At 41.2% G+C, this 20,282-nt stretch overlaps 1 protein-coding gene across 3 annotated transcripts in view; it reads right to left on the bottom strand.

Moving 5' to 3' along the window:
- ACTN2 (actinin alpha 2) overlaps positions 1 to 20,282 on the bottom strand; it is a 56,733-nt gene that overhangs the window by 19,279 nt on the left and 17,172 nt on the right. For 2 of the 3 annotated variants that reach the window (XM_053382597.1, XM_053382596.1), the window contains exons 4-12: positions 19,105 to 19,191; positions 16,623 to 16,710; positions 14,754 to 14,832; positions 11,771 to 11,852; positions 9,469 to 9,554; positions 6,466 to 6,558; positions 4,333 to 4,563; positions 3,924 to 4,071; positions 1,529 to 1,679 (exon numbers count right to left, since the gene is read on the bottom strand). In XM_053382597.1, coding sequence (XP_053238572.1) covers positions 1,529 to 1,679; positions 3,924 to 4,071; positions 4,333 to 4,563; positions 6,466 to 6,558; positions 9,469 to 9,554; positions 11,771 to 11,852; positions 14,754 to 14,832; positions 16,623 to 16,710; positions 19,105 to 19,191 — 1,045 coding nt within the window. Of the gene's footprint in view, positions 1 to 1,528; positions 1,680 to 3,923; positions 4,072 to 4,332; positions 4,564 to 6,465; positions 6,559 to 9,468; positions 9,555 to 11,770; positions 11,853 to 14,753; positions 14,833 to 16,622; positions 16,711 to 19,104; positions 19,192 to 20,282 lie in introns of those variants that run through there. The other variant, XM_053382598.1, reaches the window with a different exon arrangement.

Genomic DNA, 20,282 nt, shown 5'->3' with positions numbered 1-20,282 from the left:
AAAACAACTGTAATGGGTCCATTTCCTTTGAAAAGCATTCAGAATCTTCAATTAGTGCAAAATGCTAGAGCCAGGAGCTTGATGTTTTGAATTCATCGTGATGGTTCTACTTGATTTGCACTGGCTGCCAATTAGTTTCCAGGCTCAGTTCAAGGTGTTGGTCTTAAGCTTTAAAGCCCTTACTGGTTTAGGACCTGGCTATGTTAGGATCTGTCTTTTCCTATATTTTTCTCCCCACACTATCTTATAATCTTGGGCCCTTCCCCAAATCCTCTGACCTCGGAATGTGAAGCTGGTGTCAGCTATGGGTCGGGCCTTCTGCCATTAAGTTCACCAGCCCTATTACTAGACTGCTTCAGGCAGTTGATGAAAGGCCTTTGGCTAACTCTGCCATTTTTTCTGCATCGGTTCTATGTTACTTATTGTGCTGCTGGAACTGGTTAAAGCAGATTGGATATTGTTAATTTATAAATTTAAATATGCATTGGGATGTTTTAGGGATTGTGGTCGCTTTACTTTGTGTTCATTACCACCTGCTAGTCAACCATCTTCAGTTTCCTTGCAGAAATAGTTGATGCAGACATTTTTAAAATAAAAAAGCGAATTCAACCTTTCTAAGTCCCACTGACCTTTGAAATCAGAATATGTTAAAAATGTTTCTTGTTGAAATCAATGGGGCATAACACAAGTGTAACAAGCGATGAAAAAGAGCAAATGAACACAAGAATAAAAATATGCACAGCTTGTATTAATGATCAATAAGATCAAAAAAAATACATGTCCTAATCAGAGAACTCCATTATTCATGTACATAGGTTTACAGATTGACACTGTAGGTGGTATTCAACTTAGATTTGCTCACAACAGACCACTTTAAATTAATGAACCTCTTATAGTCATGGTCATTATTTTAAATAGGTGTACTCTGAGTAAAATTAAGTTGAATACTTCTCCGTGCTTTTCTGGTGACCTTATTTATTTACAACTCCCTATATCACATCACAAGTGGCATTTTATATTTGTGCAAGCTTGACTATGACATAGGAGAGAGAAATTTGGGAGTGCCAGGGCCATGGTATTAAAAAGGGCATTGATTATGTCTACAAACCTATTTGACAGCAAGGGATCTCTTTGCAAACAAGACATTATTTTTAAAATTTGTATATCTATATTTAACATTGCTACACGCACATAAAGCAACAAACCTCTTTCAAACTTCTGTATGGCTCTTTCTCCCTTTGGCATCCCTCAAGCAAAACATGTAAAATCAGAAATGACATCTCACATGTCAGAGTTACTGATGAGGAAGCGGACAGAAAAGAAGGTTTGTTATTAGCCTTTGCCCTGCAAAGGCTTTTATTTTTAGTTTGGGAAGAAATAAGAAAGGTTTTCAACGAGGAGGCCAAGATAATAACACTTACAAAGCTATCTGTGGAATTCTTACATTGTACCTATGACACTATCGAATTTATTGGAAAGAGTTTATCGGGTAAATGTCAGCAGCTGCGTGCCTCTAAATGGAACATACTTCAGCTCTTGGGCTATGGCAGCGATCTGTTCCACTCTGTCCTGGTGAGCAGCCAAGTCACTCTCAAAAGCCTCATGTTTCCTCAACAAAGCACGGATCTCTGTCAGAGTCGCAGCTTCATAATCCTTTTGCTGCAGAATCTGCTCTTTGCCTGGCAGGAGGAAAGAAAATCCAAAACCATTTATGTTTCTCATTAGGAAAGCTGATTGCTAATGGCTCAAGTACACAGAGAAGCAGACCTTTGAAATCTGCTCGTCTTTGAATTTTCCAATGCAGTTTTCCAACCAAATAAAGTGTAAAGAATGTATACATTAGGGGGGAGCTTGCATAAAAATGCATATATTGGTGAAAATAGCATTAAAAATACATTATATAGGGAAGGTCAGTTTGTAAAAATGTGTAATTTAGGGGAAATTGTACATAGATCTTCATGAGGGCCTTTTCGTTAAAAAATAAATCACAGGCTGATGCAGAAATGTGGAAAACCTAAGAGAAGGAGAAATGAGAAACTTAAGAGAAACCCAAACTGATAGATTTCTCCATCCCTATATGTCTTCTGAATGACCCAACTGAACACATCTCATCAGTCATGTTTGAATAGGTGCTTGATAAACCTTCTGTTTCTCTGCCTTCTACAAAAATCAGGAGGAGTATCAAACCAAATACATGCCTAGTAGGTTGCACCCCATCCCCCTTGACAGGTCAAAGTTTTCACAGGCCAGACACACATGGAAATGTTGCCTCACCAGCACCAGCCAGTGTGGTGTAGTGGTTAAGAGCGGCAGTCTCGTAATCTGGGGAACCGGGTTCGCGTCTCCGCTCCTCCACATGCAGCTGCTGGGTGACCTTGGGCCAGTCACACTTCTTTGAAGTCTCTCAGCCCCACTCACCTCACAGAGTGTTTGTTGTGGGGGAGGAAGGGAAAGGAGAATGTTAGCCACTTTGAGACTCCTTAAAGGGAGTGAAAGGCGGGATATCAAATCCAAACTCTTCTTCTTCTTCTTTTAATATCTTCCATCCTTAGTTTGGTAGTATCAACTTGCAAAAATGGGTACTTTCTGCAGACTTGTAAAATAGTTCTTGCTCTCTACGACTGCTTTGAACATGCAATATACGGAAAAACTGGGGGCTTTGGATAATGTCACTGTCTGTCTAGGGAAAGGTGGGAACAGGTAAAAATGCCTGAATTTTAAGGCACACTATTCCAGGATAAGAACATTCACAGTATGAAATTTTCCTGTCCTCTCCCCCACATCATACAGAAAAGCCTCTCCAAAGGGTTAGCTGAACAATGTGTGATGGGACACCAGGAACCTGTTGAGTGAGGAGGAAATCAGGCAAAACCAGGAGGAGATCTGTCCAATTCTGGGTGTTTCTTAACTCCCCAGGTTCCAGGTATTCCACACAGGATAAAAATGAGAATAACAGCATAATAACATTTTTTAAAAACTGGGATTTCTTCTTGTTTCACTTACAAATTATATTTAATTGAAAGGTTTCTTTCAATGCTTATGGAAGCCATATAAATCTCTCTGGCCCATTTAGCCATGTTTTTGACTCCTCCTACCAAAAAAAGTTTTAAAACGTTGTAAAACTTATTCCGTCTCAGCAGGGCTATATAAGAACATAAAGAGAGGCCAGTGTGGTGTAGTGGTTAGAGTGTTGGACTAGGGCCTGGAAGACCAGGGTTCTAATCTCCACTTGGCCATAAAACTCACTGGGTGTCCTTGGGCCAGTCACTACCTCTCAGCCTAACCTACCTCACAGGGTTGTTGTGCAGCTTTATTGAGAGAGAAGGGAGAAAACCATGTATGCCACCTTGAGCTCCTTGGAGAAAAAGGTGGTATATAAATGCAATGAAGAAACAAACAAAGAAGAAGAAGAAGAAGAAGAAGAAGAAGAAGAAGAAGAGTAGTTTGGATTTGATATCTTCCTTTATCACTACCCTGAGGAGTCTCAAAGCAGCCAACATTCCCCTTTCCCTTCCTCCACCACAACAAACGCTCTGTGAGGTGAGTGGGGCTGAGAGACTTCAAAGAAGTGTGACTAGCCTAGAGTCATCCAGCAGCTGCATGTGGAGGAGCGGAGACACAAACCCAGTTCACCAGATTACGAGACTACCGCTCTTAACCACTACACCGCACTGGCTCTCAGCAGGCGGCCTACTTTAGACCAGCAATCCATCTAGTTCAGCATCCTTTTCCCCACAGTGGGCAAGCAGCTGCTTCTACAAAACCCACCAACCAGAGCCTGAAGGCAGCCACCCCCCTCCCTTCTCTAGGAAATGGTATTCAGAAACATAAAGCTTTCAAAACCAGAAATTCCATACAGCCATCATAACAAGAGGATGTGAAATTGGGCGGATATTGTAGCTAACAACAGGCTTCAAGCTTACCATAAGCCCATGTTTCATGCGAAGAAGCCTTTTGCCTAAATTTGGCAGCCAAATGTTCAAGTCGCTCAAGCCTTCGAATTTCATTCAGCAACCATTCCTCGTAGCCCTTCTCTGCCTGCTCAAGTCTTTGCCAGGCGCTAGCAATGTCCTAGGAGAGGAATGCAAACAGAACACCTTTAATTGTTTAAGTTGTGTTTCTCAAGATTTCCGGGGCTTCTGTGCATATAATCAGCATCTCCCTTGACTCTACTATAATTCCCAGTGTAAAAATTTGGATTGCAATATGCTTGCGTCAATCACTTATCTTTTTTGCTATCTTAACTCTGTAAAGCACCATGCACATGCTGTTTCCAGGCTTAATGAACCATTCTAGAACCAACAAGGAAGATTCATAGGCCCCTTTACTTACTGAAACCATCTTCCCTTCTGATGGCATGAAAGCTGGCCTATTGCTGATCCTCAGTTTTGTCTGCAATGTATTGAAATTGATCTCCAGCTGACATTTTTCTTGGACTTTGGGAGGCTTGTGTTTACGGCGATAATCTCTGAAGTCCTCTAACTTCTTCTGCATAGCCGCCATAGTATTCTCGGGGGTCCTGTTTTCCAGCCAAGGAGTTGTGCGACGAATCCATTCTAAAAGCTGTTTTGCACGTACATAAAATTACAAACAAACAATAAAAAAGATAATTAGAAGTGGCTTCTTCTTTGCATGCTATAGAGAAACATACTGTACTCGCATAGCTTCTGAAATTAGTGCTATTGGAACCCAACAGACAAAGAAGAGTGATTTCTTGATGTGTGAAACAGAAGGAAATATTGTTAGCAGGGCTGGGGCTACCTTTAGCTGCAGTTGAGCCAATCTTGGCTTCCACCTATTTCAGACTCTATCTGATTTCTGGCTTGTTTCCTCCATGTATGGAACAGTTGGGAGCAAGAGAAGAGCAAAGCACTTGTGCGTGTTTATCCATAGATTACTTTAAACCAGGCTTCCTCAACCTCAGCCCTCCAGATGTTTTGAGACTACAATTCCCATCATCCCTGACCACTGGTCCTTCTAGCTAGGGATCATGGGAATTGTAGGCCAGAAATATCTGGAGGGCTGAGGTTGAGGAAGCCTGCTTTAAACTATGTTTTATCATGCTGTCATGAATCCTATTGAGGTGTCTCAGAGGGACCAGCTGGCTCATGAGGAGGAATGGGAGGAACCCAGGCAGTTCCTAGCAAAATGTGGCTGAGTGGAACTGGGATCCCAGAGAGGAGACCAGTAGTCTAGGGACTGGAGAGCTGGATCCAGAGGAAGGACCAAGCAGGTTGGCAGAGCAGTATTCTGCTCCTGTGACACAGGACACGCCTAGGGACACCTCCTGCTGTGGATCCACCCAGCACCATCTCCTGCCAGTGTGAAGCCTTCTCTGAAGCAGGTAAAGGTAATGGAAAGTAATTTGTATGCTCAGCACCAACCTCGCCTCCAACTCCAGGGACGCAGTGTGAACAAACATCGCAAGCCCAACACACTTGAAAGAGTGCCCATTTGCTTGCCCAATCCCAGGACTTGCTAGGTGAAGTGCTATGGCCACCCTGTCCTTCAAAAGGATGGTGAAAGAGATAGGTCACTTCCTGGATCAGCATTTGAGCTTATACTTAGCTACGAATCTATACCTCCTATGAATCTGATGTACCTTGTAAGCTGCAGCTTGCCTTTGTACTGCTCTGAATTATGGGTATTAAAAACCAGCAGAAACCAAACTGAGAATTCAAGTTCTTCATCCAGCAGTGAGGGGCAGAACAGCTGCAGACAAACCAGGCCGTTATCTCCTAGTGGTCTTGATCCTCGAACAGTGTGGTGCTGGCTGGCCAGTGGACAGGACATGCTGGAGCAGACTAAATACTGCTTCATTTTGGCCTGCCTCTCAGTCCCTCCACAGATCTAGCTGTGGCCTCTCAGGAGTGATGCCCACTTTCCAGAGAACTCTCAAGTTGTGCTTGTTGGTTTTCCATATGTGAGCTGGGATTGCTTGGGATCCCATCACTACCTCAGGCAAGAAATAAAGTCTGTCTTGCCTATATCACTTCCCTATGACTTCAAGAACTCCCTCTCTGTTTGGCCTAGAAACCAAAGCCAAACCTAGCCTCGTAGTCTGTATCTGCAAATTATTATAATTTAGGAATCATCAGTGTGAGTGACTGAAATCCTAAAGCTCATTCACGATGTGGTAGCAAGTGTATATGGAAGCTGCAATCAAGGAAGAACTTCTAGTCCAAATTAAGCTGCAAGCATAGGGAATCTCCACTGCATTTAACATCAAAAACATGCACTTTACAACACTGGATAAAAAGGCAGCAAATATATTTTCAATTAAAATACAGATCATGTTAAATGAAATGGAGCTTTCCTCTCCTCATTTAATGACTATGTTTGAATAAAAAGAGCCTCAGCAGTAGATAACAGCTTTGGGTAAATCTTCTTATTAAATTGCTTATTCAAGCCATCCATGCTTTATTATCATAATAATTATTTCACTATTGTGTAGGTTTCCTTTACCTCACTTGCTAGCCTTTCATATTCTTCCATCAACTTTTCATTTTCTTGGTTCACAGCAAGTACCTTACAAATCCGATTAGCTGCTGTTTCCGCCTGAAAAACACAAAACATAAACAGTGTGGATATAGCATTGCATTCTTAGACTGACACAAACTAAAGAATGACCATATATTGGCTTCTGAATAGTAAAGAGTGGGCATGCCCACTGAAAGGGCTTCAGCCAGAATTGTCATACTGGTTTCAATGAGGGTTAACATAAGGCAAGCTCTGCTGGATCAGCATCCAGTGGGCAATCAGATGCCTGTGATAATTTACTCTCTAGTAGCTGTGTTTACTATTGTAACCTTCAGCTTATACACACTTTCCTTGGAATAAGATCATTTAACTCATTGGGACTCACTTCTTACATAGGCTTGAACTGTGAATTTATTAATCTTAAAGGTGCCTTAGGACTTTCCACACACACACCCCCTTTATATTAACTTGCTTCTTAACTAATTTATCTTAAACATTAGCAAAAGACTTGTGGGGAACTTGTGGAGTCATTACCCACAACGACACTGCAATATATTTGATGAATTACTCATTTTCTGTAAGGGCTATTTTGGTTTTCATCTGTGTCAAAGTCGATATAGATGATATGTTGGCTCAGCATGCTGTGATAGTCCGACAAGATGATGCTAACTCAACGTAACTCTAATGATGCTACCATCTGGGCACTGTCAGAAGAAGGGTGAAATGTAAGGGAGGGGGGCGCAAAAAATAATGACTAATATATTTTTTTAAAAAACCAAAACAATAGCACAGTGCCAAATTTTTACCTAGGAAATTTTCAGAATAGAAGGGACATAGTGGCTGGGTGTGTGTGAATGATGGCCCACTTTTAAACTTTTTTGTGCAGTTTTAAGCTGCTCTCTCCCAGTTCCAATCTGCAACTTTAGTGTTCTGGCTTGTTTTGGTTTTTTAAAAAACAGCTTCTTTCTGAGGAAACCCTAGTCAGGAATCACTTAGGCAGCCTGATGATATGATGTCATCAAATGTCAATCTGATTTGGCTGCCTGATGATATCAGAAGCTGAATCAGGATGCCCTTCGTCTGGTCAGACTTCATGTTGATACCACATAACCAATTAGATGGGACAATGCGATGCCATCGCGAAGCCAAAATACATTGAGGCTAACATTTCTTACCATCTTATCTTCACCAGTGAGGGTCAACTGTTCTGTTTCACAGTTCCCCATGCCATTACTGAAATAGAGGTTTATTTCATGCAGAGCAAAGTTCTTCCTAAATGCCCACCATTTCAATTCAACCCTTCAAAAGAGATTTCATTGCTATATTGTTGTTACCTTCCATCTTTTCACAAATAGACACATCATTCAATACCATACAGAATAATTTAAGTAGCTACATTTGAGTTTATTCCTTCATTTGTCCCTACCATTTAAACCTGTTTCTCTGCCATTTAATAGACGTTTGCAGGCAAAATATGAGATTTTTCCTGGTATAAAGTGGTGTGAGAACTTCACCTAATTACTTTCTAGGTGTCAACTTGCTTTTAAGAATATTAAGACTGGGATAGTGTCAATTTGGCAACCCCAGTCCATACTGATTTCAATAGTGCAGTATCCTTTAAACCCAAGTGGTCTCTTAATCAGTTTTTCAAAATGTTTATGTTCAGGGAATTCATTTCCTGTCTAAATTGCCTGCCAATTAACTCCTGTACATATGCCAGGGAACCGCTGCACATTTCAGAGGATTCTGGATGTCAGTCACTGCCATAGCTACAGGGGAGCTAGCCAGGGTTTTTTGCCCCAGGTGAAGCTGCCAGAGGGAGGCCATTGAGGCTCCCAGCCTGTGTGTGTGGTTGTACGCAAATGTGTGTAGGGGTGGTGCCAAACTGGGTCTTTGACACAGGTAAAATTCACCCCTGCAGTTGGTTCACACAAGGTGCTGGACACAAGCCTGCTGGGCTTCCAAGAACACCCTGTAGCATACCAAACACTCCCTTATTGCTACACATTTGTGAGACATTTTGCAGCAAGGGGACATTTTGCAGTCTTTCAGGGAAGCTTGTTTGCCATCACAGCTTTTATCATTTAAGAAGCCCAGATAAGCTTCGAAAGGGACCCCAAGGTTTCCTGGAACATAGTAGTGGCTGTTGTCCATTGGGCCTGGTGGGGTGGAACAGAGGGAAGCCAGCAGTAGATACAGCAGATAGGCAGAGCCAACGAATTCTAGTTTTTCTCTCCATCCTCATCCCTGCTGAGTTGTACACAGGCAGTGCTTTTTTCCTGGGGTTACGCAGATCCCTAAACATTTTGTGAATCTAAGTTTGGCCTCTTTGAGGGGCAGTATTTCAACATGAGTAGGAAAATGACAATACCCCTAAATATGTTTTAAAGAAAAAAAGCACTGTACACAGGTAAGGCTGAGAAGGAAGAAGCTGACAGCCAGTGTCATTCTCTGGACTTTTTGTAAAAAAGAAGGCAGGCAGGTGGGAGATGTCAGAGAGCAAGTGGAGGATGATGAGGCAGAGCCTCATCTGCTCTTATGGACCAGGCTTGACCACAGTTTGAAAAATACTGCCATACAAAACATCTGTATGGAGCCTGACCCTCTCATAAGACCCTATTAGAGCAGGTGGAATAATATTTTGTTCACTTCCCTGAAAACTACCATTTTAGGTCAGATAATGTTGCTTCTCATTATAAAGGGTTGTGGTGAGGAAATGCAGCCTTTCTAAAATGGATTGAATGCTCAGTGCAGTTATATTTATTTACATAATAGGAACTAAAGATTACTGCAGTGCCTGTAATGCCAACAGAGTCAAAAGCAGATTCTGATTAAAACACACAGACCGAGCACACTCACTTAACATATATTTGTCCATGTTAATTAAAGAACAAAGAAACTGCAGGGCAAATGATAAACCCAATGGAAACCTGAAACACACAGAGCAACATTCAGAACTGCAGTCTGAAGGGGACAGATGATGAATACCTGCTCTGCTCCAGCAAAAGCATGGTAGAAGCAGGAAACATAAGTCATGATAGCTCTCTCATCAGGCTTGGGGGTGTTCACAATATCTGCAAGGGAAGAAGAAACAAAACAAACACAAGGAGTGGAAAACTGCTGCCATCCTGCTTTGCTTTCCATACGCAAGGCAGGTGCTGCTCTGCCAGGCTTCAACAAGCTGAAATTAATCATCTGCTATGTTAATACATGCCGGCTGGAAAGGCAAAATATTGAAACTCAAACTGAGATCCTGGGGCACAGAGGGGACTTGGAACAATTCCACTGCTTTTATGCAAGGAAACATAATCACTGCTCATTGGAGCAATCCCTGATTCAAGGCAAGCTATCTTTACCTGTACAGCAAGATGGCTTAAATGAGTAATGTTCGCATGAGTGAACCATCATGCATGAGGTTCAAATGAAGCACATCTCGAAATGTATATTTGTAACTTTCCATCTGACAAAGGTCTTCCCTGAAAAAGGCTGTGCTTAATATCTTCACAGTGTTGTGTAATTTTTAAAAATGAGATTTGAAGTGCTCTCTTAGTAGCACTTGGACTGTTCTTTTTCTTTTATTATAAAATCATCTTCCTGGAATACATATCCAAATGTCAATGCTATTATGTTTTATTACCACATCATGGAGGTTTATCAGTATTGACACAACTACAAATAGCAATTAAAATGTAGGTTTTGTTATATATAGGAGATTTATACTATATACTATGAAACTAAACAGAACATGCTGTTGCATTTTTAAGGACGCATTGAAAACTACTGGTGCATGTTCTCCAGAAGCAAATTCAATCCTCTAAAATGTTCCCAAAATAGTCATATAAGATCAGGCTGGGAGGAAAGCTACAAAATATCATGTAATGCAAAGAGCAAAAATTAAGCTCAGAATTTTACCTTCTGAGCACCAGCAAACACACAGTAATAAGAGGAAGCATAAATCATAAAAACTATTGAATTGGATCTGGCAGCTTGAAGCTGCTATTTAAATCAAGCAACTTGGGCTGCTATTTAAATTTCTCACGATTTCCCAGAACAATTCCCTATAGTGGGGGAGCATTGTGGGAAATGAAAATGGTGGCTCCCAGATCCAGCTGCCTAATAGGAGACTTCAGAGCAGGATCCAATACAGTAGTCAGTCATGTCAGGCTGTTGTGTTGTGAACAGCGGAGGAGACTGAAGGACAAAGTTCAGAATGACGGCTCCCCACATCAAATGGGGGGCACCTTTTGCGTGGTCACGCGCAGCCCCCCAGATCCCAGTGCAGCTCCCAGTAGTACGGGCTGGCTTCGCCCTCCCCAGGCTGGATACCTGAAGGTCTCCACCTACCTCAGCCAATCACCCAATCCTGCCTGGGGAGGGGAGGGGGAGGGACCGCCCTGCCCACACAACAGAAGGTGAATCTTACCAGCGAAGTGTCAGTTGGCTCCAGAGCTTCTCCCACCCGGCCCTCCCTCAGTTAAGCTTTCTTTTGCAGGTTAACGTCTTCTTCACAGGTACACGGGTGCTGCTACGTCATGGTCGCTGTTGAAGGGCCGGAAAGGAATTTTCCTGCATTGGCAGGTTTTGCCTTTCCCGTAGCAAAATGTCAAAACTTTGGCGGTTTCAGGCCTTGGGTGGAATCCTTTAGTCTATCTTCTCTAAATGGGGGGGGGCGTGAAGCGGTGACCCACGACCCCCTTGCGGCGCTGATCCCAGGGTTCCCCGTTAAAGGGGTCTTGAGGGGAGGCATTGGCCATATGCCGAGCGGTTGCCATTGCTCTCCTCTGTGATGGCAGTGAAACGGGTGGCGGGCTCTTTGCTTGAACATATGTTCTCCAGAGCCAGCCCAATCCCCACATTCTGGACAACCCTAATGTCCCTCAGATCCCCGGCTGGGGACTGGGAAGGATAAACACCCAAAGCCTGAGCCAAGGTCTCCCTACATCTGAAACTTAATAAAGTTGTGGCCAATTTTAATCCCATAGCACATTGTCTTGAGTCATTATTCCACTTAGGAGTCAACTGGGGTTGGGGGGACTCCACCTGGCCACGCAAATGCCTGGTTCAGGACTTCCCAAACTATGTGCTGAGGCAAACCACTCATAGCCTGTGATGCGGATATTAGTTAAATCAAAATATATTTTGCATATGCCAGTATATATAGGACCCGACAACTGAAGTACTGTTTCATAGACAACTATGTGAAAAACTATCTTTTTGAATTCATTTATGGAACAAAAGATGTTGAAAGGTTACTCAGTCCACTGCTTCTTAAAAGGATGTTAGCTCCCACCTTCTGCGTCCAACATCTTTGGGATATCCAAATGCTTTTCAGCAACTTCCATGGCAAGATTTATATTCCGCAGTGGGTCATCCTGCATGAAAGAAGACCACTAATTATAATTAATCATGAATAAATCTATGAAGCATTATACAATCAGAACCAAAGGACAGAATATTTGAGATTGTTGGCGGTTTTTTACTGAAAGATAGCAAATAAGTTTTTTAAAGTTGCCACAAACTTCCAACTGTAGTTTCAAAGCAAATCCTACATAAATATCAACAGCCTGCCACTTTTGGTTTACTCAGAAGAAAGTGACACATAGTTCAATGGAACTTAATCCAAAATGAGTGCATTGCAGGATTGAAACTCTAGCATTACTAGGGAACTATTTCAAATTACTGATGATGATTTTGCAGTTATCATTTGACATAATAAAGGCACCATGAGATTTACTTACCACGTAAGCAGATTTATGGTCAGACAAATGCCAGAAGCCATCACACGGAGGCATATTCACCATAAATATTCAACTTATTACTACGGCACAGGAAAATCATCATGTGATGACCATACCATATTTAAATCAGACCTCATGGAACAGCAACAGAAATCGCCACAGGAGGTACAGAATATAAAATAAACTGACCACGTTGATTATAGTCCAATTCCTAGATGATTCAAATTTGATTTAGTGCCACTGAATTCAGTGGGATCAAATCAACTTAAATCCTATGGCTGCAATCCTATGCACACATTTTGCTTTAATGATCGTATGGTTTACTGTTTGGTGGATTTCAAACCAAACCAGTTCAAAACCATTTTGAGGGTCCCTTTTGATGAAAAGGTAGTGTGTGTGTGTGTGTATACATATACATATATATTCATATTCATTCATTCATACCATTGAAGTCAATGTGATTTACTTCTGAATAAACATGTATAGAATTGCACAATATTCAGTTTAACTGGGTTTTGAATTGGATTGTTACTCAGAGCTTTGCTTGTTAAAGTCACAATGACCCATTCACACATCACATTAGACCATAGTTTAAAACAAATAAGGTAAGCCAAGAACAAACTTTGGTTACTCCTTGAGATTTGTTTGGCAAAAACAAACCACAAGCCTTGGTTCAGGTGGCACAACAACACAGACTCTAGCTTGTTTCATTCATGGTGCAGAAGGAGCAAAGGAACTTCTGAGCAGTGTGCACAAGCACAAGCTTGTTCAAATTCACCCACAGTTTCAAACTATGGTTCAGTGTAATGTGTGAATCAGGCCTGTGTTTCCGACATATCTATCACAGTCACTGCTTTTGATAGAATAGTCAAAGCTGCAGATCTCCTGCAGAGATACACAGTTAAAGTGTCGTAAGGAAAACCAGCCATGCCAACCGGTGTTGAAGAATTTTAATGGCAAGGCTATTATTCCTGGTGCAACACAAAAGCCAGGAAAGGCATGCAGGAAGTAAAACCACACAACACACTCAAAAAGGTCACAACAAAACGTTTGTCAAGAGATTCAAAAAACAAAGGAGGAAAACAGAAAGAAAGCATCTGTAGTGTTCAACGCATGGTTAATATGTTAACCACCCTGAGATCTTCGGATAAAGGGTGGTATATAGATTGATTAATTGAATGAATAAATAAATAAATAAATAAATAAATAAATAAATAAATAAATAAGTAAGTATGTTGTTATTGATCATCAGAGGTGGTATGTCCTATTTCACTGCTGGAGGCAAAATGGGAAGTGCTGCCCCACCCTGCTGCTGATGCCACCACCACCAACACTGCCATACCTTTCACTGCCACATCTGCACTACCACCTCTGGCATCAGTACTGATTTTGGGTAAGATCTCGCCAATTTTCCAAAGCCAGCAGAGGGCAGTGGCCTCACCCTGCCTAATGGCTGGGCCGGCCCTGTTGATTACTGCAGCTCCTTACAAAGGGCTCTCAGGCAGCTTTAAACATGTTTCACACACACAGTCCAGCAAATTTTCAGCTGTGATAAAAGCCCCACTGAAATCAGTGGGACTTTAAGAGGGTGGGCAGAGAGTTTGCACTGGGTTTTCCTGTGAAAAGAGCGGTATAAATTGGCAGATGCCTCCAAATGGTGGTATATTTTTGTGGCATACTTCAGCTCCCATCATGGCGCACATTTGGGAATCACTGGTGTGATGAGACTATATATACGTAAGCAGCTTGAAACGCAGCAAGGTTCCCTCATCCTGCCCTGCATTTCAAGTCACACTTGCTGTATACAACTGAGGGAAAAGGAGATGTCTTCACCTGAAGCACATTACCTGATTTTATTCCCCGTGCCTGCAACCCTTCCCCACAAAAAACTATTCAAAGAAGTTGTCGTCTGTGCATGCACAATGGTTGTCTGAACTGTACACACCTCATCTTAACTACAACTTGCATTTTCAAAATGGATGGAAGTTAGTTTGAGGGAAAACGATAAAACAGCAGTATTTCTTTAAAAACTACAGGATGCATATGCATTGTGGCTGGCATAATGTGTACAGTGGTACCTTTAGTTACGAACTTAATTCGTTCCGGAGGTCCGTTCTTAACCTGAAACTGTTCTTAACTAGAGGTGTGCTTTTGCTAATGGGGTGTCTTGCTGCCGCTGGCACACGATTTCTGTTCTCATCCTGGGGCAAAGTTCTCAACCTGAGGTAACTCTCCCAGGTTAGCGGAGTTTGTAACCTGAAGCATTTGTAACCAGAGGCATTTGTAACTCGAGGTACCACTGTATTCGGCTTCCAACACCAGCAGTGGGAGCACATTGGGGCCGGAGTAAATGGTACACAGCCTGACTTAGGATCATGTACTACCTCATCTTTATTTGTTGGGCAGGAGCCAGGAAGGAAAGCCACTTCATATTACTAAACATACCCCAGTTTACTATTAAGGAGACATGCTTAGCATGCAGGAAGTGAGCCAAATCACTGCAAATCACCATGCTCTTTCACCCAGATGGATGACCTTAGATAGCTTGGAGTAGTCAATAAGATCAGGTCGATGTCTATGGATAAGCGCACAGAGGGCAAGGCCGTCTTTCCAGCTTCACAACAACCAAAAATAAAATGAAAAGATGTTAATGAAATAATGACAACTGATCCTAGCAGCTCAAGGTCTGAAAACATGCAGAAGCTACACAATGTACCCAGTAATTATGTCATCGTCAAATTTGCTACAATTCCAGCGCTTGCTGTGTTTTGTTTTGCAAAACCTCATTTAATGCTCAAAAGCACATTGAGAAGATCAAAGCATGAATTTGTGAATCTGGTAATCAAATGGGGTTTATTCTGCTTCTGGCGCATAGTGAAAATGCCCAAATATTTTGAATGACATTTCACATCTACTTTGGGACTCTGGGATGTATCAGACTAAGTTATACTCAGGGCAGACCCATTGTAATTAATAGATATGACTAACTTAGGTCCATTAATTTCAATGGGTAGAGTAGAACTTAGTTAGATACACTCCATTGATTTTAATGGGTCTACTCTAAATATGACTTAGTACAACCTCATATTATAGAAGACCAGTTTCCTAAACAGTGGCCACTTCTGTGTAGGAAGGAACCTAGATAAATTGCATGCATTACGAATGATGAATGGATATGTGTTTAACTTTGGCAAAAAGCTCTAATTGGTAGTAGTAAGACACTTGGCTGAATGGACTGTTGCTTTTACCCTGCAATTTGTCTGTCTTTAGATGTATATGGTACTCTTAAGGTGGCTCAGAAAACTATACCAATGATAAAAGATTAAACCAGCAATAAGAGAACAGAATACTGACACTTCTTCTTGGTATGTACCAGTAACTTGAACAATTGGAGTGAATAGTGTATACAAGCATTCATTGCTTTTGAAACACAATACAGTGTTTAAAATCAACACTGAAATCTATTCATTACAACTGTCTGTAAAAACCTACCGTAACTAAAAATGCTGGATATTTGATAGAATGAAAATATTTTCAGTCACCCGAAATCCACTTTGTAAATAGTTTGTTATCCATAATGCATATGTTTTCTGCTCTGTTAATGGTCTATTACTAACAACGCAGATTTTTCAATCCCTTGAATCTTAATTTGCTCTCTCTATATCCAGAATTCTGCTGCATTTCCATTCTATCTCATCAAGAGTTCCGTGAAGTTTGAAAGCTTGCATACTCAACCTAATTAAATAACCTACTGTATTAAAGTACAACAAAAAAATCTAAGTTGCCTATCCTATGGACATTTACCAGGGAGAAAACCCCACTGAACACACTGGGACTTGCTTCTGGGTAAACATACATAGGATTGTACTGTTACACAGCAAGCACTGGAGGGGGGGGGGAATGTTCATTAATCGTTCCATAAATGCCCCCATTTTATCCTGTTTATGCTATGGTACCTCTGCAACTGTAATGAGCCTCTGAAGTGAATCTTAGTTCCAGTGTTTATGGAAGCGTTGCCATTAAGTTCATGCTGGCAATGCTAATTAATTTACAAGAATCCACATACTGTATATTTATTTCATACAGACTGGGGCCATGATAAGAAAGAAATATGCAGAGAGCCTTGGGGTTGATTCTTACATTGTAAGAGAAGTGCGGCTGCCAGTTCCCTTTGGCTCCGCCCTATATTACAATATGGAGCGCTGGCATGTGAGTGAACACATAGTTGGCCCCTCCCAACAATGATCTTGCTGTCTTAATGGCCAGAGTAACGTGGGAATCATGGAGAGGAATAACAATCATGCCACCCCTGCAAGTTAAGAACCAGCCCTTTCGTCAAACTGCAAGGACCAAGGAATGTTCTCCATTCCATCGTTGAAATGGATGGCACAAAATGGCTGTTACCTCAGATGGAAGTTCTGAATGTTCACATTTCTGTACGGTGCTGTTTTCCTCTGGCACCACAGCAGTAGTCCTTCTTTGGCAGATGTCTCTGGAAAGGAGATGTATGAGGGAGGTAATGCAGCTTCAGGTCAAGATCACTTTATGGTGGTTTTTAAGTGTGTTTTGTTGAAACTGTTTAGAAGCCTCTCCAAGACTGGGAATCTTGTGCTTAGAAGTCCCCTTCTGACCTTGCCATTCCATGCAGGAAGGTCAGGGTGGGATGGAGCCAGAACATTCACAGATATGGACTTCCACTCTTAGATCACCCCTGCATGAGTTGTTTCAACACAGAATAACGCCTGACTGTTTTGTGTTTGATATAACTGAATCTCTGTTTCAAAACATTGTGGTGTAATTCTATGAACAAGTACTGCTTGGGGGGATGACTGAGAGATTCTGATCACATAAATTCAGGGAGACTTCCCTCATCATGTAAGTATCCATGATTTATTCTTCTAATATTTATATTTGTCTTCATTAGCTCAACACAGGTTTCTAAGGCTGAATACATACTGGATGCACAGACATCCCCCTTCTATGCTGCTTTGGGAATGAGATTTTAGTGGAACTGTGACTTTAAGCACCAAACCGTCAAGCCTCTAGGTTTGTGCCTTCTAATATTTACTGATCAATGTTCTCTCTTGGAAACCTGCAAAAGCATAATTCATATTCAGAGAGGATAAATCAGAAATGCTTGATAGATTTCTTTCCCACTGTATGGTTTAATTGCTACAGTACAATCAAGGTAAAATAAATTTGTCAAGAATAATTATTCTCTAAATCAACAAATGAGGTGGAGGAAACAGTTAATTTGTTACATATTGTACTGCATAATGAAGGACATCTGTTTGCTCAAGCAAACGGTGTATAGTTGGTAATGAATCTACAGCTGCCCGAGTTCTTCATTTAAATATTTTATAAGTTGTTCTCATATATATATATATATATATATATATATATATATAACACTTGCTGCTAAGAGGCAAAAATAAATCTTTAAAATATAATAGAGTCTGCAACAGAAATTGTTTAAGAAATAACTTTCTGATTTCAACACCTAATGCTTACATAGTACAAAATATCCTATTTTTTCCAAACAACTGACAGTTTTAAATTGTTTAATTTGATCAAAACACATACTGGCAAGGCTCGACAGCCCATCAGCAAGTGCTTTTCTGTTTCAGTGAATGTAAATTTCAACCAAATGCAAAAGGTTTCTTAGGATTTTATCAGTGTCCCTTCTGAACATTCCATTTCATGTGCACCTGATGCTTCCCAGGACTCATTATGCTTACAAGATGGCTGGTCATCCATTAGAAAATAGAAAGCGCATTCCAGGCATTGTCAAACTATCTGACTGGCTGAGCTACATAGCAAATTCTTATGTTTCAGAGGTGCCTTAGAACTGTTAACGCTTCTAGTTTGTCTGAATGGAGATTTTATCTATCTATCAATATATATCTATCTCATTTATTTTTATACTGCCCTTCATTCATCGATCTCAGGGCAGTTCACAACATAAAAATGTGTGTAGGTATAGAAACCTCTACTTTTTGTACAGCTGGAAGGTAGTCAGCTGTAGAAAGGTATGAGCCACATTCATTGTTCTGCCAAACATACAAAAGTTATATGTGTTTTATTTATTTTTAATCTACTGTTGATTATAACCATATTTGGAATTTTTAAATACGTTTTATCAATATTTTAAATGTTGTTGTTTTTTGTAAACCACTTAGAAGTGCTTCATACGACTGAATGGTGTAATTTTTTGAAAAATAAATAAATAAAATAAACGTTATCTTTGACCCCCCCCCCTTTCACTGGAACATGGCCCCAAAAAGTTTCCCTACAAGGAAATGCATCTCCCCAGGGTAGTAGGATATTAGCATGACAAGTTAATGCAGAACATCAAGGTATTAATAGAATCAGTCACACCAAATCACCATATGATGTTCTATATATCTTCTGAAGAATCACATGATACATCTCTCCTTGGACTGTACTACTTCAGAGTGTAGGTGGAGACTGCATGACTGAATCCTCCATCATGTAAAGACTAGAATGTTCCATTAAATGGTAGCATACCAGGAAGAAGGGTTTTAGTGTAGATGCTCTAGCTTTAAACCTTGATGTTCTAACTTTCTTTATGGAGAAAATGTATGTATTGAGGAGGTATTTCATCATGAAATCCCCTGTCTTCATTCTGAAGTGAAACTGTTCCAGGAGGGTTGTATCACACAAGTCTTCTTAATGTTTTTGAATGGGTGGTGATATTGAATATAAAGAGAACACAGATCTGAGGCTTCAGAGTAGTTAGTTCCTTTACCCTCCCCATCAATAAACAGTTGCCATTTAAGTTCACATTTTAAAAAAAAAATCCTCTGTCTGTTTCTGATGAGAGCTTCCCCTTGCCATAGGGCAATACCGTGGAGAATAGTCTTACCTTCTACTGAAATATCTTGAATTGCAAAACGAAGGATGATTGTCCAGATCATGCCCAGGGTCATTTTCACATTGCCATCTACAATTTCTGGTGTGAAACAGAATTGAAATTTTAAGCAATAGGCTGTGATCAAAGAGTACATGCCTGCTATGATTTAAGTTTTGTGATCTGTATCCTGCAAAAGCAGTGCGGCGTGTGACTCAACAGGCCTGCCAACCAAGCGCAGTAAAGCAGGACCCAGGAATTTAGTCCTGGCTATGCTATGTAGGGGACAGTTGAACATTATATGTGAAAGAGATTCAACAGTTTCCCCGTCACACACGCATAGCGGAGACACCAAACCCTTGGAAAATCTGTGGCTCAGCTGGTTCGATGGAAGGACATTGAACCTTGCCCGAATAAATGCAAGTCGGTGTGGTACTGATGAAAGAGATGACATGTATGATGGAAGGCCAAGTGGTGGGGTTATTCCGTGATACCTGGGGGAGCAGACACCCCCACCCCTGGCGAGGTTGTGTTGATTTTCAATGTCCTCTAATCTTTGCTCAATAAGGCTTTTGGCTGAGCGTAAGTTCATCTTTAAGGAGTCCGCTGGGGAAATTCCGATGCTCAGAAGTTTGGCATGGATTTTTCCTACCCACGGATTGACAAAGACGTCCCGCCAGAGGCACTGAAAAAGGTAATGGTCGGGAAGCCTATGCCAGCTGGACAGCCAATAGGCAAAGACTCGCTTCCAGAGGACAGTCTCCAATGATGCAATCCTTAACTCCAGACGTATGGCTGCGTTGCTCACACACATGGGGAGTTTCAGAAGGCGACGGAGAAACTGATTCTGTAATGTCCCCAGCGATGTTAAATTGGACCCTGGGGCCCAGAGCGGGGCAGCATAACAGAGGGTGGAAACCACTTTTGCGTGGTATACCTTCAATGCAGAAGGGATGTGAGAGGCTCCGTCGGCCACAAAAAATTGGAGTAGAGTATAAAGTATTGTTTTCCCTTTGTTTAGTAAATACTGTATCTGTGGCTTCCAGCTTAGATTGTAATGAAAAAAGACTCCCAGGTATTTAAATTTGAAAACCTGTTCTAATTGGACTCCATCTAACTTCCAGCTGTAAGTTTTCCGAGACCTGGTAAAGACCAGGACTTTAGATTTCCCATGATTAATTGTCAGATGGTTA

The sequence above is a fragment of the Podarcis raffonei genome, chromosome 3 (genome assembly GCF_027172205.1).
Source record: "Podarcis raffonei isolate rPodRaf1 chromosome 3, rPodRaf1.pri, whole genome shotgun sequence".
Lineage (NCBI taxonomy): Eukaryota > Metazoa > Chordata > Lepidosauria > Squamata > Lacertidae > Podarcis > Podarcis raffonei.
Note: the sequence above shows the minus strand (reverse complement) of the source record. Positions and strands in the feature narration are given on the sequence as shown.